The sequence below is a fragment of the Curcuma longa genome, chromosome 11 (genome assembly GCF_044706935.1).
Source record: "Curcuma longa cultivar G26 ecotype Majalengka, Jawa Barat chromosome 11, ITB_CL_G26_1.1, whole genome shotgun sequence".
Lineage (NCBI taxonomy): Eukaryota > Viridiplantae > Streptophyta > Magnoliopsida > Zingiberales > Zingiberaceae > Curcuma > Curcuma longa.
In genome coordinates, this window is record NC_133871.1 from 24,458,495 (window position 1) to 24,475,067 (window position 16,573).

The window sequence follows — 16,573 nt, forward strand, 5'->3', positions numbered from 1 at the left end:
TTAACCTTTTGCACATTTATATGGTGATTAGCTATCTACATGGTTCTTGTTTGAGAGTGCGTATATTTCCTTGCATGGAGCCTCTAATCTTCACTTGGCACAGGATGAAGAAGCCTTGTAGGCCAAGTGTCGGTAGCCATGAAATTTTTTTTGGAAATGCAGGACCACACGAATCAAACTCGCATTTTTTGTGATAATTATTCTTTTACATGCAAGAGAAAGACCTTATTGTTCATTACTCTGATAAAATATTGGCATGAGCTGTGGATATTTATCAATTTGTGTGTTCTATGTACAAATTGATCTCCCACCTTCCTCATGACACTAACTCTTCCCTACGTACATAGTTGTTTAATAGTTAAGGTCTATTGGGCCATTGGTTGCACTGTTTGTCAGCCTTAGGGTTTTTTGATGTCTGCCTTGATCTAATCACAACTATTTATCTGAACACGACTGACATGGTCTCTGTACCTACAACTGCTCAATAGATGGAGCCCTAATTGTCCTTCCTTTATGCTTTGTCTTATGTTCATCAACATCTTTCAATTTTTTTTAAAAAAAAATATATCTTAATTTCAGGATATGCTCAAACCGACACAAAATCCAATGACATTTTCCATATTACATTTTCCATATTTTGTAAGGTTGTGTCTTGAGCATAAAGCAATCTATCATAATCTTTAGGACACTTCAACTTTGATAGTAAAAGATGAAATTATCATCTTGGCCTCTCCGGCGGTTCTTTCTGAAAGAGAGTAAATTATTGGGGATTTTGCCTAGTAGTGTATGCAAGGGTGAAGCAACTCCGCCTCCATTGAGACTTTACTACAACATGAATTCATGCATGATGAAAGAAACTTGAGATCATGTCGGTAGGATGTGTGAGATCCCAAAATAAGTTGGTGCAAATGAACTCTAATTAGTCATTTGAATTAAATTACATGACAAGCTAATTCTGAAAAAAAACACTTTAGGTGCAAGAAAATTCAAAAATTACAATTTTGAGTGAACATCATGCTCTAAGTTGATCATGTAGGATCTATAAAAATAAAAATAATTTGGTTCAGCTTAATGTGAAATAGTTGGTCATTTATGTTCATTTAATACGTAAATACAATTCAAATAAACAGGTTTGAGAATTAATGAATTGTTAATGTTTATGATTAAAACTAATGAAATGCAATACTCAGAATATTCTAATAGAATTTTTAATCAATAAATAAATTAGCAACATAAACAAAATTGAACACCGTCAAATTCTACTCAGCACTTGATTTACATAGAAAGTCAATAATAATAATAATAATAATTTGATAAATTATTTCTCTTATATATAATATTAGAAAAAGTGGTTCCTTTGTTGTAGAATCCATTGTTGGTGGTGGCCACCCTCCCTCATTTTCCGGGTTCCAACTCCCAATTATTAATGCAGCTGTTGAGGCACTAACTAAACGCGTTTACACATTCCCTAAACATTCCAACACAAATATCATCATCAATTATTTTAAAAGTTAAAACATAAATAATAATAATAACAACAATACAATCCAAACATCCTCACCAAACTTCACCTTCTCTTTTTAAATATCCACACCCTCCAGAAATAATAATAATACTATTATTAAAGTAATACCAATCATGAATAAGAGGCTAAACAAAACTCAATCATGTCCTTTTATTTTGTTTGTCTGATATCTCAGCAAGGAAAATAAATAAATAAAACTTAAAAATAAAAATAGTAGAGGATCATGCAATCCACTCCTCTCCCTTTTATCCCTTTTCTATCAGCTAATGTGGAAAGGAGGCATAATGATCGAGATAAACTTACCAATTTAGTGTTGATGATTGAATGAAGTGACCAATTTCAGACACATGCATTCTAAATGAAGAACAGCTGTGGAGCGGCTGGGCCGTGCGCGAGACTTCTTCCCTCCCCCTCCAAATTCCAATTCCTCCCTTCTGACGTCGTTATCACCAGCCGTGTGCTCCACGTATTCTCCCGAGCGAGTCCACGTAACTAACGCCGCTCGCTTCAACGGCTCTCGAATGCAACGAATATATTTGTGGGAAATTTTCAGTGTCCCCCTCAGGTTTAGCCGTAATTTCTTTTTAATCCTTATAAAAAAGGAAGTTCTTTTTTTATTATTGAAATTGTCATTTTTGATCAATCCATATTATAGCAATTACATATTTCATAATCTATCTTTATACCACATAGATATCTTGTATAATATTAATTAATATTATCAAAAATAAATTATTTATATTTATCAATTATTATTTATAAGTTGTTATAATAATATTAATATTATATTAATCAATATTGATTAGAGATAAAATATCTATATTATAAAAATTATAAATTATAATGATAAAAATATAATATTATCATTTTGATCAAAATCATTATTAACATAATAGTTAAATTACAGTTATAAATTATAATTGCTATAATATGATTTATCAAAATTATAATGCATCTATAATGCTATGATAACGTTAAAAAAAAAGATAATTTTGAAAATGTTAAAAAAAATAAGGATGATTTTGAAAAGTAATGATTTTAATAAGGGCCAATTTGATAATGTTTCCTGTAATTATATTATATTTATATGATTTATATTAAGTGGAGCTCAACTATCATTCATGTTTGTTTTTGACGCAGTAATCCCGCGCGGTCAAGCATTCACCCAACGCGGTGCGCCTAGTGGAGCCAGGCGGTGTGGGGCCCGCTCACATGGGCGCTCCGCGAAGCTTTTGGTCCCCACCACTTCGTCATCCGATCGCCATCCATGCGTCGCATGCGCGCAGCATTAAATCGCCACCATTAACGTGCCGAAATGTCTTATTTACCCCTGCTCCAAGCTGGGAAAGCCGAGGATGTTTCGGTCAAATCACTGCAGCGTTCTCTCCGCTTACCGGTCGTTCCGAATGGCCTCAACTAATTCCGAATTAACCGCCCCAAATAGCGGTTAAACCCGATTAGTTGCAGTTCCCAGCACCCCCGGTCATCTCACCGAGACTCATGCCTTCCCTAAAAGCGATGCCTTGCTTGTCCAATTAAAATCCCCGACTGCCTCTTTTTTAACTGAAGCCGTCCATTTCAAAATCCATTCGGAACGAATCGCATCCCTAGCTAGGACGCCGCCCGCTAGAGCTCACCGCGAGTGAGGGGATCCAAAGCACTTTAACCGGCAGAGAGGCGAGGGGGATTTATAAAACGGTGACATTAGTGGTGCTCCAAAACGCGCTCATTAATCTTTTGGTGGGCTTTGAGCTGTGCTTTAGCTGTCTCCTTCTCTCTTCCTTGCTCTCCTCCAAATACCTAGAAGATCTCATCCTCTCTCCTCGTCCGCTTTCCTTCCATCTGCGATCTCCTCTCGATCTCTTCTCCTCGCGATCTGACAATGAGATGAAGAAGAGAAGCACAAGATCGTCGGAGAAGTGTTGCTTCGTCTTCCTGTTCTTGATCTGCTCTGCAGCGGCAGCGGCAGCGGCGGCGGAGGCCGAGATTGGTGGGCATGGCCTCAAGGACGCCGAGGTCAGACTCATACGTCGGCGGCAGCTTCTGTACTACCTCGACCAGTACGGAGACCGCGGCGAGAGGGTGAGCGTCGACCCCTCCTTCCACTTCGACAACCCCCGCCTCCGCGACGCCTATGTTGCGCTTCAGGCGTGGAAGCAGGCCATCCTCTCCGACCCCCACAACTTCACCGGCAACTGGGTCGGCCCCAACGTCTGCACGTACACCGGCGTTTTCTGCGCTCCGCTTCCCTGCAACACTTCTCTCAATGTCGTCGCCGGCATCGATCTAAACCACGCCGATATCGCCGGGTACCTTCCCGAGGAGCTCGGCCTTCTTACGGATCTCGCGCTGTTCCACATCAACTCCAACCGCTTCTGCGGCACCGTCCCGCACAGGTTCCGCCAGCTGACTCGCCTCTTTGAGATCGATCTGAGCAACAACCGCTTCGCCGGTAAGTTTCCCAGGGTGCTCCTCGACCTCCCCGCGCTTAAGTTTCTCGACATCCGGTTCAACGAGTTCGAGGGTGGCGTGCCTCGCGAGCTCTTCGACAAACCGCTCGATGCCATCTTCGTCAACCACAACAGGTTTGTGTTCGACATTCCGGACAATATCGGCAATTCGCCGGTGTCCGTCATCGTTCTGGCGGGCAACAGGTTCGGAGGATGTCTCCCGGCTAGCCTTGGCAATATGTCGAACACCTTGAACGAGATCATCCTGATGAACAATGGGCTCCGGTCCTGCCTCCCGCCCGAGATAGGCCTGCTCAGGAAGCTCACGGTGTTCGACATCAGCTTCAACCAGCTGCTGGGGCCTCTGCCAGAGCAGATCAGCGGAATGACTAGCCTCGAGCAGCTCGACGTCGCCCACAATCTGCTGTCGGGAAGCATCCCGGAGTCCATCTGCGAACTTCCGCACCTGCAAAATTTCACTTACTCCTACAATTTCTTCGCCAGTGAGCCACCATCGTGCTTGAAGGTGCAGTCGTTCGATGATAGGAGGAATTGCCTGCCGGGGAGGCCGTGGCAGCGGTCGGAGAAGCAGTGCAGATCGTTCTTGTCGCACCCTGTGGATTGTAGTACGTTCCGTTGTAAGCCATTCGTGCCTGAGCTTCCTCCACCACCTCCTCCATCGCCGCCTCCGCCATCTCCGCCTCCGCCATCTCCGCCTCCACCATCTCCGCCGCCGCCGTCTCCACCTCCACCATCTCCACCACCGCCATCTCCACCTCCACCATCACCGCCGCCGCCGCCGTCTCCACCGCCTCCTTCTCCTCCTCCGCCGTCTCCACCGCCACCGTCTCCGCCACCTCCCTCTCCTCCGCCTCCATCTCCACCTCCTCCGTCACCCCCACCCCCGTCCCCACCTCCTCCGTCGCCCCCACCACCAGCGCCTGTCTATTGCGCCCCACCTCCACCTCCCAACTCTCCGCCGCCACCTCCCCTGCATTACTACTCTCCTCCCCCACCGTATTTATCTCCGCCGCTACTTCCACCTAACTCTCCGCCTCCGCCACCCGAGTTACCTCCACTGCCGGTTTACCACTACGGATCGCCGCCGCCACCAGCATTATATTCGCCACCTCCTCCAACACCTTATTACGAAACTCCATTGCCACCAGTTGTTGGAGTCAACTACGCTTCACCCCCTCCTCCTCCACTCTATTAATTCTTTCGGAATCGTTCTCCTCCTCCTCCTCCTCCTCCTCACCTCCATAGAAATCTTTCATTCATTTGTGATTCTTATGGTGCTTGTTTTCCATCATGTGTTGATTTATCAGATTATTTCTTTCCACACTTTGATGCTCATCAAACAATCAGCCCTGAAATTAGAGGTGAAAGATGCGTGCTTTACTTGGATTTCTACAGCTTTGCGCATGCAACTTCCATCTTTGGGAGCAGGCAATGGAGGAGGGATGCCGGGGAACATCTCCACAGTAACTTGGATTACAAATATATGGGTTTGTGAATAAATGATTGACAGCAAGAGACGGAGTAGTAGGTGCAGAGAAAACTGTAAGTACAGTGAGCATGATATTCAAGATATGCAGATCAATTCGGTGTCTCTTCTTTTGTTATACTTTGTTCTTTCCATTTTAATTTATCTATCATGGAACACATTGATTCTAAACTCATGCTTTGCTACTATTATCAATGGTGTCTATACATTGTCAGTTTGTAATGAGTGCTTGAGTTTGAATAACAGATCATATACTTGAGTATCTTATGCAAGCATGCATTGATAATTAAGCCTCTATTTACCTCAAGAGTTTCATCATTCTGAAAATGACCCTTCTGTCTTTATGCTCAATTGTGAAAATGCCCTTCTGTCTTTCATAGACTAGAATAATTAGCAGTGATATTGTAGTCAATCAGTTTGGCTTCATTGCCCTATGCTGCACTTGCCTTGTTTTGTGCCGTGATTGTCGGTGAAGCTGGTGACTAAATTTAGAACTTGAGGTAAGTTCACGGAGTTCACAATTGTCGGTGCCAAGAGCTGGATATCGATGGACCCGGCTTTCTTCCAGTAGTTGGATGAAAAAATTAGTTGGCAATGATCACAAGCTTCTTTAATGGGATTCCCTTTTTTTTAATGTCAGCCTTCAGATTAGCTGTGATCAAATAATGCTTCTTGTTGACGAACCAACAACTTCCATTCTGAGTTGAACGGGGCAAAAAGATTCATATTAGCAAAAATTAATATTGAAGATAAAACAGTATGTGCAACATTGAGAGCAATTCTTAGTTACATTGTTCCCTCTCTACTAATGACTCAACAACAATGTGTTTGATTTGCATCAAAATAAAATTCTGGATTTCAGGTGAGTAATATCCATGCTCAAAACTGAAATGTGATCATTTCAAACATTTTGAAGAAGAATGCAAGGTAGATTATGGGAAAACTTATACCATTGCAAAATAAGATTATGGGAAAACTTATACCATTGCAAATGGCGGACGATTTAACCCAGTTTCGCTTGCTGGTTGCTCGTGATCTGATATGAAACTTTTCAGCAGATATTCGGAGAGAACTATCACTAGACATTTTCAGAAATACAGATGAAAACAGGAAAGAAAGAAAGAAAAAAAATCTGTACAGGATTAGCATTGAAAGCTACACACTATCTCCGAGGGCAAATGAAAGAGAACTACAGAGGAAAGCTGCAATTGTTAAACTGAAGTGGCTGAACAAAATCCTCAAAAAGGAAATTCTCTTGGGGCAATGCTTCATGTCCGATAGCGCTTCAATTTGTTTCTTTAGCTATAAGAAATCTCAAGGAAACTTGAAGCCAATTTCCAAGGAAAATCTTCTTCAGCAAAATGAGGACTCTGAAGAATCAAGGATTATATTTCTGGAAAATATAACCTTAATGTCTTAGTGTTTACCCATCACCAACAATGTCTTCCTCGTATGACTTTATTGCATCTGCCGTCATGAGGGCAACCGTGGCTCGATGAAGTGAAAGATCAGCCTTGTGTAGCAACCACTGTGCTTTCTCTCTCTTAAGTTTAGCCATGTTCAGTGCATGCTGAGCAGCACTTGTTGCATCACGCAACCTGAACTCATCCATATCGGCATGATGTCTCTGAAACCCATTGAATGGAGCTTGCTTGATATTGGAACTTTCACAAAATTCTGAACTCCATTTATTGACTCCATTTCTAGATTTTTGATTATATGTGAATGGTGTCCTTTGAGGATACCTAGGAGATAGGAACGCTTCAATCCTCTTCGAATTGCTTCGGGAATATCTTGCGTCTAGAAACCTTTCTGAACTATCATGAGCAAACAAGGATTCAGTGCTTGCAGTATCCTTTGGTGAAAAGGTAGTTCGGGACTGAAGCCCGTGATAAGAATCGGAAGATTCATAGCTGGAACCAGTAGCCTCACCAAGTGAAAAACCATCCATTTTTCTCCCTGGTACAACAGGAAAGGAATATAAAATCGACATAGTCAAAAAATCAAAGCAATCAAAAGAAATAGTAAAAGAAGTACCCAGATTATGGAAGCTATCTTGCTCTCTCATTAAAACATTATGGTGTCCATTGAACATGAGCTTCTTATGAGATCTCTGCTTTGAATCTTTGTAAGGTACTTCCAAGCCTCGTGGTCTCAGACAAAAGGCAAACATAGGTGGTTTCCTCATTATATCTGCTTTCTTGTAGCCACCTCCAGACTGGATAGGCATTCTGCTCTGGTTCAATTCCCACTCCTTCAGTTGCTGCTGGTATTGTTCCCAGAGAGGTGGCTGAAAACCAAAGGAACAAGAGCATTGGACATCAAGAACTGATGCCAAAAATTGTGGTTCAAGAATCACAAGTTAAAAGATCTTAACATATACACATGCATAAGATGACTGTAACCATTTGAACATCTTAACTTCCAAGCAAATGTGTATATTCACATCAACCAAATAACCACTTGAGAATATATGAATCAGAGTTAAACAACTAAGCAGTTTATTTTATAGCAACCACCTCATATATTATGCTATGACTTGATTTTTTTTTCACCTATCTCTGCTAGCTTAAGCCACTGTGAAACACTTTTTTTTTCCAATTGAAAGGCTTATTGAAATAAAATGAATCATATTAGGTTGAAAAATTCTTAGAGCATGAATATAGTTATAGATGGTTCCATGATATGTACAACAAAAAGATTAGATGAAGACAATTTTGAGTTTTTATCACCCTTCAAAATGAGAGCCATTTGAATTCCATAATGCACGAATATACAACTCAACCTGTTTCCCTCCAAGTTTGAACATTAAGACACCTAATGCAGCCACCATTGGAATCACATACCTTGTAGGGGGAGGTTTCTGAGTAGTGAACTTAACCAAGACTTTGGCAGAAACATTTCTCATTCCCCCTCTATATGATGAATTTCTAGAAAATAAAACTCCTGCCTATAAAAGCTAGATGGCTCCCAAAGTTGACCTCAATTGTCCATGTGCTCTTGACAATATCAGTTTATAGCTAGATTTTAAGGTTTAGTCCAAGGTCACAACATGAATTACAAATAACTTCAACGGGTTAAATAACCAAAGGAACCTAGCATATCAAATTTTAGAATCACTAGAAATAATCCCAAAAACTAACTCTACAACTGAAATGGGACAGATTATCTCATATCAGCACAGAACATTCACATCATCACATGTATGGAAAAGAAGTGGCTTATCCAAGATCAAAGCCCATCACATCACCCAATTATTCATCAAATACGGTGACAGGGGGAAGGACAAACTAATCAAGTAGCAATTTAGCAGTAATTTCCCCAGCTATGTAAGACTAGAGACATGGATGATTTTCTAGCATCTGATTATATGTAGGCCAAAAATGTAACACAAGAGCAATCTTTCTAATGTTATTAATTGGCATGCGCTATTCAACACAATAAAGTTTGATAATTGACTGGAACATGCCAACCTATACTAATGTAATAATCGACTGATAAAATTTTGTATGGTGCTCATCTATTTCAATTTTTGAAACAGTTGATTATGTGATTCCAAAAGGATGTGGGCTTGAGTAAGCAATCTTTGTCAATAAAGCAGTATAGGGTAATCTGCATAAATTCTTATATGTGCATAGGTGGCTAGCCAAATGTTATCAAGACCAGAAACAAAAGGTCAGAAGGTTGGACAATGGGTGTATAATCAACAATGATCATAGTAGATCCTTGAACAGGATTATGCATTTGATTCACCAACTAGATACCAAATTGAAAGATATTTAATGATACAATCAGTTCAGGGGCAATTAACTTATCCACCACAATCAAGGTATTACCGACAACCAAAAAAAATGTAAACCCAATCAAACCTCGTACCTGAAATTGCCGAATAAGAGGCAAACCTTTCTTCTTTCTCTTTTGCCTCCAATGGTCATAAATAACTTCAACTGAGTCTGTCTGACCAACATCAGCCATGTATTTCTCTATGTCTTCATTGGTAAGTTCCTCACATTGTTGAGTGTATGTAAGTTTTTCAAACCTGTCCATAACCTTTTCAAACATGTCTTCTGTAACCTCAGGGATCTTATTGTCAGCAGAGTCCATAGAAACTCTCACCGACGATATCCATTCCTCGTCCTCACTATCCATGTCATACAACACATGAGATGGATCTAGGGCAAAATCAACCTCAGTTCCAATATATCGGATGTACTTTAAAGAATTCCTAGCAAAAGGCACCTCAATAAAACCATCATTGCTATCTGAGAGCAACCTAACACCTGGAATTGGAATATTCTTCACAGACGCAGCCCTAATGTTTTGGTTGTAGCATGCTTCATATATTTGTTTAAAAATATACCACTGGTTTCTGTGAGTGAACTCTAATGTCCATTCGTTTCCTCCTTTCCACATCATAGCATGAGTGTATCGATTTGTGGTCCCAGGCTGCAAAACATGGTATGCCTTGTATACATATTTTGTAACATCTGAAACCTGTACACGTATCCTCCAAGTCTTCTGATCATCACAGTCAAGCTGAATTTTGGCTCCAACTTCTCTCCAACATTTATCACCACGAGTTATGAGGACATTAGCTTCACAGAGAAGTGAATCCGAGAAATTCTGTGAACTTCTGGAATACTCAGACGATGCATTTACCACGTGTTTCTTAACCTTTTTATGAGAATGTACCTTCTGATGGTTGTTTAGAGGTTTTGAAGCATGTTCATAACCTCCAGATAACACTGAATATGAGACCTGGGTTCGAGGCCTCTTGTAGCCACTAGAAGTGCCATTGGCCATAAGATCCATGGAACCCAATTTCGGACTGTGAATAAATGTCCGTGAAAGTGAAGTATGGCGATTGCGATGCCACATGCTTCGTGGAACAGTTGGACTGTGGATTCCATGTTCTTTCATTTCAAGGATCAAATTGGAACAATGGCGATGAATCAGCAATCCTTTTTGAAGATTATGCTTCTCAACTTCCTCAAGAAGTGGAGCCTCAACATTGGTGGTACTGATCATATGTCTGTCATCATGAGACTTCAGAGGAAATGAATCTTCAGCATACTCAGAACCAAAATGTAGGGCATGCACTGATGTTGCAGCCTCATTTGGAGAACTTCCAGATTGCAAGACACACCCACGACCAGTAATATTCCCCACATCATCACTGCCAGCTATACCAGCTACAACATCTTGATGCCCATTAACTCTACTAGTGTCAGCATATCTATCACCATAAGTTCCAGAAGACCAAGTATGAATGCCTGATGATATGTGATCAGCTGCAGCCTCACTGAAACAGGGCCCTGACCTACCAACCCTTGCTGGAACTTGCTTAGGAGGGCCATCAAAAGAAGAAGAAGAAGCATCAATTGTTGATGTATTAGTATTATCTGCACCTTTTTGTGAAGAAACTGAAGTCTGAGCTCCAGAAGTTGTATCTTTTTCAATCAGTAACTTTTGATACAGACTTGGATAAAAGGATGATCCATTCGCAAGATAAAGGGAACACGGAAAAAGCTTGTCACGCTCTTCAGGCACACAAGGAACAAAATTATTCAAAACTGGATCAACTGCTTTCTTCATATCTTGTCTATGTAAAAGGTTTGTCCTTTCCCAGAACTTCTACAAAAATAATAAATAATAAACAACAAATATTCATCAGATGAAGTTGTTCCTAGTTGACAAAGTAGAAGTAGGCTTTGATACAATCAGTTTAAAAGCTGTGCGCCCTTTTTGAGATTAAAACTAACAAGAAAAGAAGAATGCATTAATACTTGTCTAAACCAAGGGAAAGGATATAAAAACCAATGCTCGACATTTTCCAAGAAATACCTAGACAACATATTATAATCCTAATATCTAGAGGGCAAGTCCCCATTTGGTGAACTTTCCAACCTAGAACCTTGGCAAGTGGCAACAACTTCCCTGATCGTCAACCTGGTAGCAAGCACCTTCAATTGCTCAAAAAAACTAAAATGTCTTTTATAATTCCATTGCATATATGATTGCAAACTCCAATTCTACTACAGATTAAAATTTCCTAAATATTGAATCAAGTCATTTGGCAAAAAAAAAAAAGAAAAAATTAAAATAGACACACAATAAAAAGTACAAGGTTTCCAAGTAAAATAAATTGATAGATTCAATCTTGTGATATTATTATTTAAGGAAAAAAAAAGTATACTTGAAGAATATCAGAAACCTTAGTAACTATTTATGTAGTAATTACAACCTAGATGAAAGCTTGCTGGATACAATCATATGACCTTAAGGTTCTGAGTTTGCATGCTATGAATCTATGATAATGGAAAAGTTGTTTGACAAAAATTAGTTGGTAAGTTTTCTAATACGAGCTAGATAATTCAGATTAAATTCCAAGCAAATCCTCAACTTTTAAGGTTAAGGTTAGACTGTAAATTGATAACCATGAACCCTACATTAGCAGGAGCCTCAAACACCTTATGCAGGTATATAAATTGAATCCTCTTCTGTTCATTTGCAATAATATAAATGGAAAAAAAAAACTAACTTTAAACATTGATGAATTCATCAATTGAGCAATGCCTCTTGATAACAAGATGCTTGCCTAATATGCCTCAGGGCTCTCATAGATATTTTTCTAAAAGATCAAGATGCCTGCTCCACAGATAACTACTTTGAACAATCATGTCTAATTTGAACAACTCCAGTAATTCAAACCTTGATATAGGTAAAGGGCAACACTAGAACACTAAGCAAAGTCATGTGATGAAGTAGCCAATGACAACACCTACTTGAGATCAAAAATTTTTATAACAAAAAGTAAGCAGGTGAAAAACCAACCTCATATTGTTAAGTAGAGAAAAAGTGAGTTAGATGGTACAATGATACCACACATTGAGAACAGAAAAAAAAAAAAGAGCATTAAAGCAAGACCTTTTTAAATGGAATAAGTACCTCAAACTGCTTAATAGAGCTGTGTGATATTTCATTGGTAGAAAAGTACAGTGTATTAGCATGTATGTATGGAGTTGAGATTGATGCCTCCTTTGTGCAAAGCTTTTTTAACTTTCCCTCAAAGCGCCTCCATCTTGAACTTTCCACCTTGGAGAACAAATTTAAAAAAAGTAGTTCCTCACGTGAATTGTTCAATCTTGAAATGCATAGCACAATTGATGAACATGGAATTTCTGTGTCAGTGAAGTTGCACTTTTCAACATGTTGATTCAGTATCTTGATGATCAAACAGAAAAGAGAGATTGAACGCTTTAAACAGCCCTCAAACAAAATAAACCTTAGTCCAGGAATGTCATCAACAAAAAATACTTCCATGTGAACATCAGGCCATCCACAAACCAGTTCACCATGATCTGCAATATAAAGTGACCGAAAGAGCCCAAAGCTTTGGCATTGAGAAGTGAAGTCCAGAGTGCATTGAAGTGGTAGGCTCAATTCAAAAATAACTTGTTGGAAGTTCACCAAGGTCAACTTTTCCTTAAATTCCCATACAGGTGACATACTGTTAACAATAGGGAAAATGCTTGCTAAACCACCTTGATCACAATCAACAGCATCTTGTGTCAGTTTAGTTTTAAAATCTTCCTTTTTGTTTCGAAACCGTTTTCTAAAATAAACATAAGGTAACTTCTTCTCTTCAGAGTCAATATTTCTCTTCCTCTCAGAGACACCATTGATGTTCCAATCATATGATTGATCTGACTCTTTGCAATTTAAAAATAAGTTATTAGATTTCATATCCAATTGAGACATAGGGATGCTTCCTTTGGGGGGTTCCAACAACAACGAAGGACCAGTATCTTTCAAAGGACTAACTCTAAGATGTATCTTCGTGGTATTGGAAGGGCAAGATGTAGCTCGACGGGTTGTCCGCGCCAGCCAGGAGATAATGGGTTCTGATTCTGCGAGGCTTCCTAAATAACTGCTCTCCTCAGTGTCTACCTCTTCAGCTTCTTTGTTTTCTTTTTCCAACCCTGGTTTCCCAAAGTTAAACTTGCTAGAAACTTCACTGGGGAAAAGCAATAGTTTAAATCTTTCCTTTTGGAGGTTAATCCACTCCTCATCTCGATCATCATACTTGACATGATGCAACCTAGTTACAGGATCATAACCCTTAATCAAGCCAAAGTACCAATTCTGATCCAAAGGCCAGAAAACTCTGATTCGTTGCTTAACCAAACAATAAGGGTCCATATCCCTCAAAAAGACTTCATAAAAATGGCGGCGCTTCCGAGCAAAGCTTTTTCCATTGTGTCTCCTCGGGCGTAGAGTCCTACCTGCTGAACCAACTGAACAAGCTTTACCCTGTAAACCCTTCAGTCTCTCAGAGTTGGATTGTGAAAAATATATGTCGTTCGCTGTATCAGCTGCACCTTTCAATCTCTTTGCACAGAAACCAGTCCAATTTGGATCAAATCGTGAAGAAAGCATTCTAGCAGCATTCTCTTCGAGGTTTTCCTCATCATCTTGAGAAACAGGAACTGAATTCGCACTATTGTCTGCAGAACGTGCCTGATTCCCAAGATTAATTTGTTCAGACATCTTCACACGATCCTTTCTGTTTCCAGCTTTTCTATTCTCATCTTTGATAAAACTGACATATTCAGCACTGGTGGAAGGAGCAGAATCATCTTTATGGGACCCACTCATATCACACTCTTCTACTTTCTTCTTTTTCTTCCTCTTCTTGTCATTCAATGCCTTCTGATTCAAATCGTCTTTGTCAATTGATTCATTGTCCTGAACATCAGTATTAGTCTTTGCATGACAGGGGTTAGATATTTCAGTTTCCAAGCTTAAAGGATCTTTAGATTTTCTTGGGTTTGAAATGCCACTACGCTGCTTTGGGGCAAGGAAACTATCACCCATAAAAACTTTGTTTTTAGAGACATCAGTTACATATGCACCATCTGTCTTCCCTGAGAGCTGCGAATGAAGATCATTAGCTAAATGTTGTGCATCTGCATTTGTTCCTTGCAGATTATCTGTAGTAACACTTCTACTGGAAGTGTCATTGCTCCTGTTAACACTGGAAATGTGATCCTTATTTGACTTTGGGGCATTTGAACTGTTGGGCTGCCTCTTAGAAGTAGGGACAAGACTGCTCAAAGATACCTCTTTTCTGTTTTTTTCCCTTGATTTTGGGAGAACAACTCCATCCTCTTCCAATGGGGAGCCTAGCTTCTTTTGGGGGGCTTTATTTTCTACTTCCCACACTGAAACCTCCTTCTTGACCAACGATTTTCTCTCAGAAATCCTTGGTTTTTTCACATAAATACTCTGGAGATCCAAAGATCTCGGCTTCTTAGGTATATCAGATTCTTCAATCTTCTCGACCCTAATTTCCATCAACGATTGCCAAATTCAAAGAAAAATTGAATAAGATCCAAATTTTATCACCCATTATACATGATGAGCGACTGACGCCTTAATTTCAGATCCAAAAGCATAACTCCAAGGCAACCATCCCAAAATTTGTTCTAAATAGAACCTAAACAACAAAAGCAATCGATAAGAATAATTTGCCCCATTGATTCCCACCAGAATCGAAGCGATCAAACCGAGCAACGATAGAAAAACGTACCTACAGATACAACAACGACTCCAGACAAATCCCCTATTGTTCAGATCCACAATCGAAGGGAAAGCCGTTTATGAAGCCCAATTCCACTCTCCTCCCGAAGTAATCGCGCGATTGATAGAGGTTCTCGACGGTGATTTTTTAACCCTAGAAAAGGAAGGGGCCTAGGGTTTCATACACGTAAGGATCGGGGCGAAAAAGAAGAACAAAAGCGGAAAATGAAAAGAGAAAAGATGACAAAAACCATGACCATTGGATCTCCAACTGACGGTCTACGTGTCTCGCGGAGACGCCCAATGCATCAACCGGAATCCAAAATGGCGAAACGACCGCGAACCAACGAACGGCTATGATATTGTCCCTGCACGAAACGAACGGTAGAGATTCGATTAAAAGTTAGTGGGACTTTGGAGAGACGGAGATCAGCGGTACTGGCATACTTGCTAAAAGAGCCTCAATGTTTTACTTTTTAGTTTTGGTGCTTAGCTATTTACTCTGAGGCCCCTCTATTAAATAGAAATTGAAATGGAAATAACGCCATTGAATTCTACCCGCCATTTACCAGATAGGTTGGGTAGGGCCCGCTGCTCCTTTAATAAGTTGGATATTTTTACTTGTGGTCCCGGGTGGGTAGTGGGGCTTTGTCGCATCAAATTTGGGTCATTTTTAATTTTTTTTTTAAATTAGAAAATTGTCAATTAATTGACTAGTGGAGAATCTTTAGATACCTCTTACAAGTTACAACATAATTAATATCGAACAACGACTCCAATTTTTTTTAAAAAAAACATGAATTGAGTTATTATATGAAGGTAGCAAGTAAAATTATTGGTTTTTTATAATCCTTAAGTTAAAATAAAGGAAGAAGAAAACAAATAGAAATGATAGATAAAATAGGAATTTAATCTAGTGGAATTAATTGGCCAATAAAAATAAAAAAATTGCAAGTTATATAAATTATAAACAATTATTAATTGGCCAATAAATTATTAATTGAGTAGTTTACTTGGACATCTCTGCTCGAGCTGTTTACTTGGAGTGGTCGCGCAGAAATCGTCTCCTCCGGCTTCGCGGTGCCATTTCTAGGGCGAGGAAGCGATGGGTGCGAGACTGTGCTCCGACATCGGGAAAAAGGCGAGAGGTGCATTTCGATCTGTTTTTTTGTTGTCGCTTCTTCTATTGCCGTGTTCTTCCTGATGTTTTTCTTCGAAATTATGGTGCAGATCTTCGTTATAGGAACCGCCTGACCGATCAGCATTTCACTGTCGCCGACATGGTAACCCTAGCAATTCCAATAGATATGCAAAATGTCATTCCGACGACAAAATGGCCTTCTTATTGCACCAATTCCAATAAATATTTGCCAACATGGTAGCCCTACCAAAAAAGAAGAAATCTATGAGATTGCAGAGGATTAATTCTTTAATTCTTGGCTGATCCTATGGCACAGCAGGGGTCTGATGGACGCCGAGCGGCACGGCACGGTAGGGGAATAAAACTGG

General features: G+C 39.9%; 2 protein-coding genes across 3 annotated transcripts; one reads left to right on the plus strand and one right to left on the minus strand.

Annotated features, from left to right (window-relative positions):
• The first annotated feature begins 3,262 nt into the window (after positions 1–3,262).
• On the plus strand, positions 3,263–5,749 carry LOC141838035 (leucine-rich repeat extensin-like protein 4). Its single transcript, XM_074725421.1, has one exon. The coding sequence runs from the start codon at positions 3,413–3,415 to the stop codon at positions 5,189–5,191; it is 1,779 nt and encodes a 592-aa protein (XP_074581522.1). The 5' UTR covers positions 3,263–3,412; the 3' UTR covers positions 5,192–5,749.
• Positions 5,750–6,543: 794 nt separating this feature from the next.
• LOC141838036 (uncharacterized) lies at positions 6,544–15,240 on the minus strand. 2 transcript variants are annotated; one of them, XM_074725423.1, is made up of 5 exons: positions 15,075–15,240; positions 12,431–14,981; positions 9,359–11,113; positions 7,520–7,772; positions 6,544–7,441 (listed from the first exon to the last, which is right to left on the minus strand). In XM_074725423.1, exons 2-5 carry the CDS (start codon positions 14,837–14,839, stop codon positions 6,906–6,908), a joined length of 4,953 nt encoding a protein of 1,650 aa, XP_074581524.1. In that variant the 5' UTR covers positions 14,840–14,981; positions 15,075–15,240; the 3' UTR covers positions 6,544–6,905. The 2 variants fall into 2 exon arrangements, with proteins under 2 accessions (XP_074581524.1, XP_074581523.1); XM_074725422.1 differs by having other exon boundaries at positions 9,359–11,116.
• Between the last annotated feature and the right edge of the window lie 1,333 nt (positions 15,241–16,573).

Bases quoted from the DNA above. Each gene is read 5' to 3' on its own strand.
- LOC141838035 (XM_074725421.1), top strand. From the start codon at position 3,413: ATGAAGAAGAGAAGCACAAGATCGTCGGAGAAGTGTTGCTTCGTCTTC.
- LOC141838036 (XM_074725422.1), bottom strand. From the start codon at position 14,839: ATGGAAATTAGGGTCGAGAAGATTGAAGAATCTGATATACCTAAGAAG. The intron at 7,773-9,358 runs GTACGAGGTTTG...TTTGGTTTTCAG, and splicing joins CTCTTATTCGGCAATTTCAG to CCACCTCTCTGGGAACAATA. The intron at 7,442-7,519 runs GTACTTCTTTTA...CTGTTGTACCAG, and splicing joins AGATAGCTTCCATAATCTGG to GGAGAAAAATGGATGGTTTT.